General features: G+C 41.2%; 1 protein-coding gene across 1 annotated transcript in view; it reads left to right on the top strand.

The window, feature by feature from the left end:
* Window positions 1-559: 559 nt before the first annotated feature.
* Window positions 560-13,609, top strand: part of MKLN1 (muskelin 1, intracellular mediator containing kelch motifs) — a gene marked incomplete at its 5' end in the record, with an annotated part of 86,481 nt that continues 73,431 nt past the window's right edge. Inside the window, 3 exons of the mRNA XM_009876695.1 lie at window positions 560-629; window positions 7,798-7,940; window positions 9,268-9,356. Of these exons, the coding sequence (XP_009874997.1) occupies window positions 560-629; window positions 7,798-7,940; window positions 9,268-9,356 (302 nt within the window). The remainder of the gene's footprint in view (window positions 630-7,797; window positions 7,941-9,267; window positions 9,357-13,609) is intronic.

Raw genomic sequence — 13,609 nt, 5'->3', positions numbered from 1 at the left:
GCTTGTAGCTTGTATGAAAAATACTTGTTAAAATTTGGCAAGAGTTAGATGGTCATCTTCCACACTCCAGGAAAGCTTAAGTAGGTAAGCAGCTTGCTCTCTCCTTTCCAGTATCACCTGTCTAGTAAAGGACAGGTTTTGGCTTGCTAATGGTTTCACTGCTCATCATTTTAACCTTCTTGAAAAGTTCTTAGCCCACTGAGGTGAACAAGACTGTGTTTTTGAATTCATTGTGGACTTGGGCTTGCTTAAATTCGTCTGTTTTACATTTATTTAACAATTTTGGATTTTTGTTTTGGATTTTTTAATTTTTTTTCTCTTCGATTTTGCAACTTAGAGCTGCGTTTCACAACTGCAAGGCTCGTAAGCGTATTTTGATGGGTCCTGGAGAATAGCGATGTTAAAAAAAAATTATAGAAGAGGGAGAGAACCTTAGGCTCTGCCTAATGATTTAGGTGGTTGCACGAAAATTTTACTGACCTGCATGTAACACAGATCTTATTGGAGATGAAAATGCAACATGGCTGTTCATTAAATTCTGGCTTCTCATTTTTTTTAGGAATATCTTGGTGGATAAGCCCAACGATCAGTCCTCAAGATGGTCTTCAGAAAGCAATTATCCTCCCCAGGTAAGCGTCTGGTCTCTGCACCTGTATAGCCGTGTTGTAGACTTAACACGTACTGCAGGGTTTTCACATTTGTGAGCTGCTACTGTTTATACTGACAACCTTCACAGACTTCCTTCTCTCAGCAGAATGCAAGTTGTTGGTATATTAGCTGTTTACATTTCCAGCAATTCATTTGTGTTCTTTCAAGAATTTATTTTATTTATTTTTTTTTTGGCAGGAGAAGTTTTGCGTTTCATCCTTGACAATCACGATCGTACTGGAAATAATCGAACCTTATGGTTAGATTAAGCTGCTAATGAGGCGTGCAGGTCCCCCTTTGTCAGCGCTGCTGGAAACTGGTGTAGATTGCTGGCCTTGAATTCTAGGTCTAAGGAGCTCGTATTTGTTTCCCCTAATAGCACATTTAGAAGTGTAGACTCTGTTTAAAGAGACATGAGTGTCACCTCTTCTGCTGGTTAAGCAGCTTATTAAAATCAGATTTGTATTGATTTTCGCATCTAATTTGCTTTTTCGCTATTAATTAGATTGTTAGATTATCCAGGCAAAATATGCTTATCCTTTTACTTACTTTTTTTGTTTCTCTTCAATAAATGTGTTATCCTTCTCTTTATGTTAGATCTATATCTTGTTACTCTGGTACTCTTTGATCAGCTTTTGTATCTCTTATGCTGCTTTATTTTATTTAAAACACTGATGCACGGCACAGTGTTTTGTGTAATATCTCTCTCATGCAAAGTTCTTCTGCCTATCTTACTGATTTCTTCCAAGTATTCCTCACGAGTTGAGTCTCCAAATTTTTTTGTTTAGGTAAATTTTGCAACTTTGCTTTGAAGATGTGTTAAAAATCTCTACTCTAGACTGGCTGCTCCATGTAACAGCAGGTCATCTTATCCAGGTGGAAAGCTTTCATCCTGATCTTTGTGATAAACCAGTCGATGCTGCTGTGTCTGTAGAAGTGTTGGTTTTGAGTTTGTTTTATTGGTTTTTTTTTTGTTTTTTTGTTTTTTTTTTTTTTGGAGGACGGGAGAAACTGCTCCTGTTCATTCCATTAACATGTTTCATAAACCTGCTTATGAAGACTAATAATTTTTTGTTCCTCTGAATGTCTCTCTACCTCTACCACTCTTATAATCTGTTTTTTACATGTACGTATATATATAAAAACATATATATCTATATAAACAGCATAGAAGTTTAATCTATAGCTTGAATCAGTTTTAGTCTGTCTAGGAACTATGGATTGCAGGGTAATGGGTATTGAGCAAGTTTTCTATCCCGGTCCCTTCCATCCTAAGGAAAGCACGCGCTTTCCTTGGAGCTCACTTGTTCTCGAGGCAGCGCTGGTGTGTGGTGTAGCTTTGCACGTTTTTTCCATCTGAAGTGCCCTTAGTTGTTGCTAAAAGTTACTCTTTCATTTTCTGAGTCCATTCTGAATATGTTGTGCTGGAGTGGGAATACATCTTTTCTAATGGGATGCTTTAAAATATTCCCAACCTGTGCTTCAAGCTGAGTAGCAGCGATATAATTTGTATTTAGGCATGTAGATTAAGCAGGGAATAGAGTGGTAGACTTCTGTACAAACCACACAAGCATGTTAAAGACATGTTTTCCAACAATTTTATATGTATTGATTATGGCCTGAATGAAGATGCTCTTGCAGAACTACTAAATCCAGCCCTGGAGAACTGGGCACTGCCCAGCCAGTCATTTAAACCAAACTTTTTCACAGGAGGAGGATGAATTAACAACATCATATCTATCTTGCTCTAGAGCTCACTGTATCGCGTATGTATTTATCTATACGTATATGAGGTATCCAGATTTGAGGTCCTTTAATCCAATTTGCAAAAATGTAAGTTTTGTAGAGGTAACCGAGATTGGCAAGACAGCACTTTGAGTTTTAGTCTGTGTTATTTAAAGACGAAACCAACAGAAAGCCTGGCAGCTTGAGTGGAAAAAGGCCTTCCTGCTGGATTCCTCTTACTTCAATCTCTGTATCCAGTAGTGAGAGTATAAAATGCTGCGTAGTTGCTCATGTATTCAGCTACCCTGATCCTGAGGGCTGAGTGAAAAAGATGATGTATTTACAGTGTCTCTAATATGTGCTTTAGCTAATTCCCGTGATTCTAATTTGTCTGTTTAATTATTCATGGAAAGTATTTTTTACAATGTAACTTCTGTGTTGAAAAATTAGCTGGAAGGAGGGAACAGGGAATTAAAATTGGTGGAAGAGGCCTGTGCAAAGAAGGCGGTTCTAGGTATTTCTGTGTATACAGAGCAAAACAGTTCCAGATTGTGTGCTCTCGTACTTGACAGAAGAACTTCAGGTTTGGTTGCATTTTGCTCGAAATAGCTCTTTCTGCTGAAAGGCTGCCACATTTTAATGCAGGTCCAGTTTTTATACAGGTTTTCTCCTTCATTGTTTGTGGAGGTGGCTGAAGTTTTTAAGGCAGACTCTTACCTTGGAAAGCTTCAGTGGGTGACTGAGTTAAGAGAGTGATGAGGGGAGAAGTTAGGGGAAAATTAGTCGCTTTATGTTAGATGTTGAGTATTTGATATTCCAAAAAAATTATGATAGATACATGTGACTCTCTTAATCCCCAGAATAAACACCGTGTACCCTGTGGAAAATGAAGTTGCAGACCATTTTGTGGCTTGTATGCTGGCATCGCTTCATTTAGAAATTGGTCACTTTTGCGGTGACGTACTTGTTAAGATGTGTGGGTGGCCATAATAGCCTGGGACAGGAAGTGAACTAAAACTCAGTAAAAATAAAACTTTCCCTGTTTCCAGCTTGGTTCGCTGAAATTAGGACTAAGACACAGCACACGGGCTGACGTCGGTCATGTGCACTGGAATGTGCCAGGAGATATTTTAATAAGCTGCAGCTCTAATCGCTAATGTTTGTCTCCTTGGTGTCTCACCTGAACGTAAAGGTTTAGTAATTCCCTGCTGTGGCGATGGTGCGGTGCTGGCTTAGAGGTAAAAATATGAATAAGTCCTTAAACGTTGTTGTATTCCCTTCCTTTGCTGATGGAAACAACAAACCGTTTTTGAAAAGGGAAAGAAAATGAAAGTGGAAGTCTGAAATCTGAAATGCTGCCACCCGATTATATTTAGTAAAGAGGTTTTCCGAGCTGCATGGATATGAGACAGTTAAATAATTCTTGTGGCTATGAAAGTCACCAGCTGGTTATGAATGAGTGCCAGTGAAAGGAAATACATATGACAGGTGTTTGTCTGTTTATTAAACTAGGTGTCTTTCTAGAGCCCTGAAATAGGATGACCCAGAAATTATCTATTCAGTAACAAACCTGTTACGTAGTCACCTATTCAGGCAGATGGTTCCATTTTTAAACTAGTTCTAGGCTTACATAGGAAGTGTGAAGCAATGAGGCTGGGGATGCTGAAGACCATGGCCCTGTCAGAAATGCTCATCCTGGTGTCTCCAGCGAAAGCTTGGAAGATGACGTGCAGAAGAACATTTCATTCCCCTGAGAGGCTTGATTAATAACGTGTAAAACAAAAGGATAGATCCTTATTTAGCCACAAGCTTCACTGCAGAAGTGGTGAGTAGCTTTGTGTAGTGGGCAGGGGCAACCACTGTTGTTTTGTTATTTTCTGTTGTTATTTTCACGTGCAATCTGAGTTTCACTGCTCCCTAACAAAAAAAAAAGCTTGAGCAGAAGTGGTTGGAGAGAAAGAAATTAATAAAATACGCTGTGACTCTAATTGCACAGGCAGCTTGCGTAGTGCAGTTTGGAATCCGGTCCAGTGTTATTTGATGTTGAGAAGTTAATTTTGAATAGTTACAGAGCATATGTATAAAGTTAGTGGCACTGTCCAAACAGTTGGTTTCTGCTTTGCATCCGAGAAGACCAGTTTTCCTCTCTTGTTTTCCATCCTGCTGCGTAGATTGTATCAGGAACTAATTTAAAGTACATTAATAAAATTTACACTCAATTGTGTGATGCAGAAGCATTCATATGGATGTCATCAAACCAGACCAGAGCTTCAAAAACGTTTGGATTTTGCTGCAGCTCCCAGTATGAGAGGCTGGATTTGTGGTTGTTTTTTCTTGGTGCACTGTAACAAGCTGTTGAGGTGCCGAACTTAGTCTACTCTGCGCTTTGTGCATCTCTACTTACAAATACGTTTAATCAGAAACCAGAAGTTTTACTCTTCTAATGTTTTGTAGCATCGTTCTTTTAAATATTGTAAATTGAGACTTAACAATTAGGCTGAGGTTTTTTCACAGTTGGGCCAACTAGTCTACATGCAGTACATCTAGTAAACAAACACTTCAGTTTATAATTTGAATTTTTGGAATGCTTTGTGAATACTTGGACTTGAAACGTGCTGATGTTGCTTATAGCAATAGGACAGAAAAGTGTCAAATACCTTGGTGTATGTATTTGTCTGAAATCTCTGTTCTCTGCAGGTTGAATAAATCACTTGGTCTTATGTACACTTCTATCACATCTTTCAAAGCTATAAAGAATAGTCTGTCACATCTCAAATCCTGGCAGCAATCCAAAAATATCCGTGCAGCCAGCTGTTTGCAGCTCTCGAGGCAATATGTATTTCTTTTTCCTCCAACATCAGTGAGATTTGTAGCTCGTAGCCACAGTGGCAGCAGTGTGGATGTTCACATATAAAACCAAAAAGAACATAGAATCCTAGACTGGCCTAGGCTGGAAGGGACCTTAGAGATCATTTAATCCAACCTCGCTGTCACGGGCAGGGACGCCTCTCAACTAGACGAGGCAACACATCTAGGTATGGATTTGTATAAAAAGTGCATCCATAGGTACAGGTCTTGGGCCATGGGCTTCATATCAGTCAGCAGATAAATTCACAAACAGGTTGTGTTGAGCTCTTGTGCTTAAATTTTCTGTAGCGTTGGGCTGACTCAGCAAGCTCTGGGCTGTGTGGGAAGTGGGCTGTAGGTTTAGGAAAAAGAAAAAAAAATCACTGCTAGCCATGTGGAGTAATTGCCGAGCCCTGCTCCCTTCTAGGCATGTCTGCCAAGATGAAACCAGGACCGCAGTTAAGTCTTTTCTCTCCCTTAATTTAGGGTAAGAATTGAATAATGCAGGATGACGTTTGTGCCAAGCTTTCGCAAATCTTGTGTGGTACCGGAGAAAGTTACGTCTTTGTGACCCAGGCGTTAGGTTTGTGATTCCACCAAGACGAAGAATTGCGGTTGCTGTTGCTGGTAGTGCTAGCTTCACTTTTTCAGCTGCAGGAGAAATCTGCAGGGAAGATAGGATGGTGTGGGAGGAGTTCTTAGATGTTGTTGTGTACTGGCTGTTCTGCATGGGAATTTTGGCAGCGGGCTGTGCCATGTATCAAGCACTGCCTTGCTCATTACAGGACCATCCTTTTTGCTCATCTCTTCCTTTTTCCTGCTTTAGAAAATCTGTTTTCTGAATAGATCCTTTTTGTTTTTTTCCTCCCCTGAAGTTTCGCGAAGTATGTTGAGGCAAAAGCCTGGCTTGTTGCTGGGTAGGCTAACAGCGAGTTCTGACATTTAGGTGGACAGCACTCTTCACAAAACTAGACGTTTTTCTTGAAGTTCTGGGAAAGCCCCAAAGCATTCGTCTGTTGTACCTCATTATTTTCTTTATTTTGAAAAATTTTGAGTTGCTGGAAACATCTTTGGCAGTAAATCTTCTTTGATTCTCTTAAGTCCCTATATCATCTGCATTATCATCTCTAACCACTCTATGTACAAATATTGCTTTTAAGCCAAGCTTTTTGTAAATGTAGTGAGGACCAGCCGTCGAGATCACACGTTTATGCTGATGCTCTCTGGAACAATGTCAGTTCTGCTCCTGGACTGAGAATAAGCTGTTTTATAAGGCAAGATCGAGGACTAAATGGATGGCAAAAATTTGTTCTGCTGCTCACCCGAAGGATGCAATTTTAGAGTCAGATTGTCCTGCCGATGGAGCTTTTTAGCGTGAGTAGAGTGATGCCCGTGGCATTTTGTGGGGAGGTACTAGTCTCTACTCAGGAACCGTAGAAAGCAGCCACAAGCATGCCAAATACTCTGCTTGATGTTGACGAACGGCTCAAAACGCTGCGTCGTGTCTGCTTCGGCAGCGCTGCTGCTTGGAGGAAAGGGCCACCAGCCGTGCCCGTGGTGGGAGGGTCCTACGGCACCTTCCTGAGGGGCTCGTGCCGTAGCCTCGAGCACGGGGTTTTGTAACAAAATCCGGTGCGATGAGTAACTGCGATTCTGCGCTTCCCCTTGTGTCTCTGTTGCCTGCTGCTTGTTTCTGAGAAGTTAGTGAAGAGAATTAAACGGACCGTTGACGGGTAAAACTCAACATATTCTGCAAAATGGAATGTCTCCAGACTCCCTCCAAGACCTGTTTTGTAGGAGAAGGTGAAGTAAACTCGATGCTCCATAGTCCCTGGTGCACAGCTCCTCTGCAGAACCTTTTCCAGTGGAACAGATCTTTTCCTCCAGCAGTACTGGTGAAGCTGGTAGCCTGGCCCTGAATATAAATAATCTTGACTATTTATACACTGTGGTGAGGGGACTTCTGTGGAAGAGGGGGGTAAATGCTCGCAAAGGCGAACATTTCCATCGTTTTATGCCCTTTATTGTCGGTGAAGTGGCTTGGTTTTGTTTGGCACGGGTAATAAGCAGTTGGTTCCTATGTTAGCCACACATCAAACTTAGTCTGTGTTCAGTGGTTAAATAGTGTGAGCCCAGAGAGGAAAAGTAATTTGATGTTCTCTTAGCATGTGGAACATGCTGTATTTATGTAATTGTGTGTTCAGTTTAGGTTTCGGTTCAGGCTGTAGTGGGCGTTTGAATCATCAGTCTCTGTAGTTTGATCCTATTTGCCAGATTTCAGGAAGTCTTGCGTCCTGCTTGAAGGAATGTACGTAAGCCCTGAATAGAAATGCTGGGAATAGGTAGTTCGACTAAATCTTTTTCCTGGATAAACTACTTTGAAAGTAATATTCCTAAAAAAACCCTGCTTTGCTTCAGTCAAGGAACAAAGGAGAAAATATGATAATGGAGAAGGATCATCTTAACTTTCATTCTCTGGCTTTGTAAACTGAATTTTTGAAGGCTGTATTGCTTCTCCCTTAGTGTCTTTTGCAGCCTTGGCTTTAATATTAAGATTCGCTGTTCTCTCTTCTGCAGTATTTGATTCTGAAACTTGAAAGACCTGCCATAGTCCAGAGTATCACGTTTGGCAAATACGAGAAGACTCATGTCTGCAATTTGAAGAAGTTTAAAGTCTTTGGTGGGATGAATGAGGAAAACATGACAGATCTCTTATCCAGGTAAGATGTGATTTCATCAGCTGTGCTAATTATAGAGGCTGGACCAAAATACTCTTCCCTTTCACTCCCAAGCAGCCACATGGGTAACAGGGGGATAGAGCTGGTTGTGATCACCCTGGTTGCCTGCCCTTGTGTTTATGGCCAGGTCAGAGAGCAGCAGTCCCAGCAGTCGCTCCAGGAAGCCTTCCTCACTCTGCTCGAACCCCAGAGAGCGAGCTCTTGGAAGAGCTGAGTGCAGAGTGCACCGTCGCTGGGTTATGATTCCTTCCTTCTGTGTGCTTGAGGCACAAACCAAATGATTCCCCGGCTGTGGGTAACTTAAAGTAGCTTTTAAAAGTCCAAGTAACTGCCTGTGCTGAAAACCTTGTTGCAGCTGTGAAGGTCTCAGCTAGTCAGCTGCTCTGCCTCTCTTCAGATGGGTAAATAAATCAAATAAGCACATGGAAACCCAGTGTTTTCCTCTGTTTAGGTTTCATAGTTGTGCTGATAGGAACTAAAGAGAGAGCCTTTTTTAAAAAGTCTTGTGTTTCAGAAGGGGAAATGATATTTAAATGTATAGGAGTGCAAGAGAAAGGAGTAGTGAGAGCTGGTCTATTTTTGAAGGCCTTCAGAAGGAAAGTCCACCTCCGGGGAATGCATGGGTGTGCACCATCTGTAGTCAGGCAGAATAGCCGTGGAGAAACTTGGGGAAATCTTTGTTGTAGGTGTCTTTCAAGACCGTATAGCAACTAGTTACAGCTCTTCCCACCCCTTTGCCCTCTTTAGATAGACCAGTCTTGCAATTTGACTTGATTGCTGCTAGAATTTTGGGGAGAGATTTTAGTAGCAGAGTATTTATTGATATCTAATGTCATTTCACTTGTACTGATTTAATAAAAATCCTTATTTTTGGACCTATACTCCCATCTTCAGTAAAAACAGACTTTTTTTTTTTTTTACGAATTATACTAAATATTTTAATTTTTTTTTTGGTAATGCAATGCCCATAACCAGATTGCAGTACGCAGTGTGATAATTCTGAGAGCTGCTCTTGAAAACGGGCAAGCGCAGTTCAGGCAGATCGTTTGCTGAAGTCGGAGGGTTACCAGCGCAGACGAGCGACTTTGATCCCATTTCATTTCCCTCCCAAAACCACTGGCCAGTGCTGCCCCCCAGGGAGATGCAAGGAGGTGGATTAGGAATCCAGGCATTGGTCCAGCATGTGTACTTAATGATTCGCAGTAATATGAAACAAGCTTCACATTTCAGGCATGACCTAGATTGCGTTTATTAGCTAGTCCTAAAATATAAGGTAAGATATAGTAACCTTATTTATTTTTTCCCACAGTGGCTTAAAGAATGATTATAACAAAGAAACATTCACCTTGAAGCATAAAATTGATGAACAGATGTTCCCCTGTCGATTCATTAAGATAGGTAAATGCATTTTTTCAGCATTCTGAGTAGAAAATAATCTCTTCTTATACTTGTGCCAGTCTTGGCACTCGTGACTTCATTGTACTCAGGCAAAGTGTCCACAATAGCTGTTCCATTTCATGATCTTTTAGGCTGGTTAGATTGGAACACGGTGAAGTCCTGTTATGAAGAAATTATAGCTTCATAATTTAAATCCTGGGGAATGAAAGTGAAATACAGTAATTTTCAGAAGCACAGTTGCTGAGTCAACTAATTGCTGGAGAAGCTGCTTACTATCCTACTATAAGTTGCTATAGAGAGCTTTAAAAAAAGCCAAATACGGGTAAAAGTTTCAGTGTTGACACTCTTAGAGCTTGAAAAACGTTGAAGCCTTTGTTCTCAAACACGCTTGCACTGCGCAGAGCAACAGCAGAAGCCTGCCCTGTTCTCCTCATGCTACTCTAATCCTTATTTCTCATCTCTGGCTAAAGACGACGTTCTGGGCCAGAGGAGACTCTGTAGCCCGTGATGTCTTGTTTCTGTGGTGCAGCTTGCTAAGGGGTGCTGACAAAGGCCGGGCGCTGTGACTTGTGAGGGGAGCAGGCGAGGATCTCTCTTCCTCGCCAGAGAGAACAAGTGTCTTAGAGCAGCCGTCGGTGATGCTGGTTGAATTGAATCTGAGAATTTAGAGCCTTTCAGCTGAGTTTAGAACCTTTCAGCTTTCCGTAGCTCAAAAAATTTACCATCCCCCTTCCTACCGAGGCAGTAAAAAGTTTACTGGTTTAACACTAGCTGCTTGAAGTTAAGTATAGAGCAAGGAGGAAGCTGCTGAAAAACAATGGAAGGTCTTGCTGACTAATTGAGATGAATTCAGAAGCGTTTTGAAGCGTTGCCAAAACTCAGATGGTAGTGGCTGTGGAGGGGCTCCCCTCAGAGCCCTTTGCTCTCACGTCTTCCACACAGTTTTCCGAATCTCCTCTGATGAGGAGGAATTGAAAGCTTCAGGCTGGGAAGCAAATAATGTTGTTTGTGTGTCATCCACAGTGGTGTTTACTGTTCTTAGAGAAGTGGAGAAACTGGTTGTTCATTGAGATTGTTTTTTGACTGCTTCTCCTGGAAGCACCTGTAGCACCTGGCTTTGGGAAGCCTCAGGAGGAGCAGAGGAACAGTTAAAAGTTGACTATTTTTGTAGACTTAAGCTTCCCGTGTGAGGTTTTTGGGAAATGTTATTTTTCAGTGGCTGAATACCAGAAAGTAGTTACTGGAGGGTTAAAAGGGCGAGTGGAAAGCGTATCAGCTGGTTCTCTGTGTGTGTAAATTGTACTCCAGCAAAATATGTTAAGAGGTTACCAAGTGTAGCAGTGGGTTGGAACTTGGTAAGAGAGTGAATTGCTGATTAATTTCTACTACTGGGATTTTTTCTCAGACATGACATAAGTAGTATTAATAGTTGCATGGCTCATTTTGTTGGGTTGGGTTCTTCATGTAGCAGTAAGCATTCTGTGTTAATGAGAAAAAAATGAGAATATAAAAATATTAGAATATCTAATAGTGGAGAAATCTGCTATTAGATTGTTTTTAACTGTCACTTCCTCACTAGTTACAGTTTGAGTTTTCCTTTCAGCTATGTCAGTTCTTGAAGCTATCTTCTATGAAGAAATTCCTGTGCTAGGACAGGAATTAAAATGATCTTTTCACCAAAACCTATTAAAACCTCTAGCTGATGGCTAGCGTCATTTTGTTTGTGAAGTTGTGAGAGTGTTTCTTTGCTGTGAAACAACTGCAAAGTGATATTACGAAATTCTGTTATTTTTTCAGATTCACAGCTTGAAGATGTTTTCGGTTTGTGAAAATTTCCAAGCTGCTAGCCAAAATAACTCAAAATTCGAAATACCGTGGTGTGTTCCTTGTAACGCTGCCAGTAAACACGAGGCCAAAATCTGCCCTTTTGGACTCTTGGGGACTGACACCACAGAAGTTACTGCTGTCAGGGAGGTTTGCGTGTTTGGGGAAGGCTTTAGTTCGTTCTTTAGTGACTTGGATCAGGGATTTGCTTTAGAATTCTGCAAGATAAACACAGCGACCTATATACCCCTGCTAATAACAGTGGGGTTTCTCCTGGGCGGGAGGAATGTGGCGTGGGTAGAGCTGTGAGAGGAGGAGAAAACGCTTCTGATATCTATTGCTCGCCTATTAGAGGAAGTTTCGGACTCGCAGAAAACTGAAAAGTAACTTCTCTCTCCTTTTGTCGAGGAAAGACTTGCGCTTCTTTTAACTTAATTAGTTCAACTCAAGTTCCTTAGCACTGAAATGCCCAGTTGTGCAGGTTTTTGACCTACTTGACAAGGAATTTTTTACATTTCGCATAGCACCTCGTTAAAGAACTTGGGAGAGGGAAGAAGATATTTATCTGGACAAAATATCGAAGAATGATCTTCTGAGTGTCTGTGAGCTTTGTTTCTGGCTGTGTTTTTTGTCGTTACTCCAAGCAGAGATTTTTCTTTCTACTGTGTCCTTGAAAGCAGAAGGTGTTGTAAAGACTGATTGTCGTGAAAGAGCTTGAAGAAATGCTGGGTGCAGTTCTCCTGCCAGTTTGTCATTAGCATGGGAGTTGCTAACTAGACTTCAAGATTTTTAAGCTTTGGTGTAATAGAAGTGAGCAATACTTTCTGTATGGAGGATTCTTACATTTTTACAGATGTATGCTGTTTGGGTGTCTGCTGCCTCTAGATGAGGGACACAGAAATGAGCTTGAAATAGGTATTTGAAATTTTTGTGCTGTGTTTAATGCCCCTGTCCCTCTCCTCTCTGGTATACAGAGTAACAGTCCTTGTCTAGGCACCGCTTTTGACTATTGAGAAATAGCCCTTAAAAATCATTCTTGTGTGGATAAAGAACTGTTCAAGTCACCTAAATACTTTCTCCTTCTGTTAAAGGAATATTGAGTTTTAATTTTTTATTTTTTTTTTACTTCTTATTACTTTTTTCCTCTGCTGGGTACCTCTCTCTGGTCTGTACAGTTACACGAGTTTCGGGATGGATTGCTGTAGTACACAGCAAAAAAAGAAACATGTAGAAGTTCAAAACTGAAGGAATACTGTAGCTTTAGACTTCAGATTCAACACTTTTAATCATAGTGTATTTCCACCTCAGAGGTGTGAGTGTGAGAGAGAGAAAAGCAGCATAGTAACGGGTGGGTAGCTGAAGGTGTAGCTTCTGCAACTGTATGGCAGGATGGGGCGGTCACTGATTTTTAGAGAGGGACATTCCTTAAGCCCTTGCAGAGGCTCTGGTAGGTTTGTGTGAAATCTGAAGTGGGTGAAGGGGAGGACAAATAAAAACCAGCTGTTGGGAGATGAGAGGAAAGAGGTGGATTTTGGACCGTGGAGCTTAGTCTGCTGTTACCTCCAAACTCTGTGCAAAAATAAAAATGACATTTGCCTGTCACGCGGATGAATAGTGCTTACCGCTGCTACTGCTGCTTCCTCGCTGCACTTGGTGTCTCCTCCTTCCAGGTCTAGGTTAGGTTGTGGTTGTTCCGGGAGGAATTTTGTCTGAAGAGCTGGGGAGGCCTGAAAAAGGAGAGGCAGAGGAAAGGGTGAGAGGGGTCTCCTTTGTGTCGCCTGGGAGCTGGTGGAGAGGTTCAAAAATGGGGGAAATTGTCCAAGTGAGACACTTGATCTTTTTTCTAACTGGAATAGAAATCACGTTACGGTTTCAGCTCTGCTTTTTTTTTTTTTTCCCCCTGTTCCTATGGAGTAGTTTAAAAAGATCAGCTTCAGTTTTCTCTGCCTTTGCAGCCCCTCTACAGCTTAACATCTCGACTTTCCTTGAAGTAGATGATTGCACCATGAATATCTTGATGTTAAAATCACCATTTCTGGTGTTTCTTTTCCTTCTTGTAAAAAGGCTGTTGAAAACACTGATTTGACTGGGAGCAAGAGAGGTGTTAGCAGGCTGATGGCTTTGCGTTTTTTTTTATGGTGATAGCTACCCAGGGTTCTTATGCAGGTCCCAGTAATGTCTTTCACACTGTAGCTGGCTACCAAGATCAGAGAGTGAATTGTTAAGTTTTTTTGCAAGAAGTTCATGTAAGTTCTGAGAAGAACTGCCAAATTAACTAGAGATGGATACCTCTGCTTTTATTTTTTTTTCCTCTGGAATGCGGTGAGAAAGTGGTAATACTTGGATTTCTTTTTTTACCCAGTAGACTCAGTGTTACAAAACTGGCCTCAGGTTCTCCATCAGGAAATTGATGGTCTTGGTCTGTTTGA

This window comes from Apaloderma vittatum, unplaced genomic scaffold (assembly GCF_000703405.1).
Source record: "Apaloderma vittatum isolate BGI_N311 unplaced genomic scaffold, ASM70340v1 scaffold669, whole genome shotgun sequence".
NCBI classification, from domain to species: Eukaryota; Metazoa; Chordata; class Aves; order Trogoniformes; family Trogonidae; genus Apaloderma; species Apaloderma vittatum.
The sequence above is the reverse complement of the archived record's forward strand: the minus strand, read 5'-3'. Positions and strand labels throughout refer to the sequence as shown.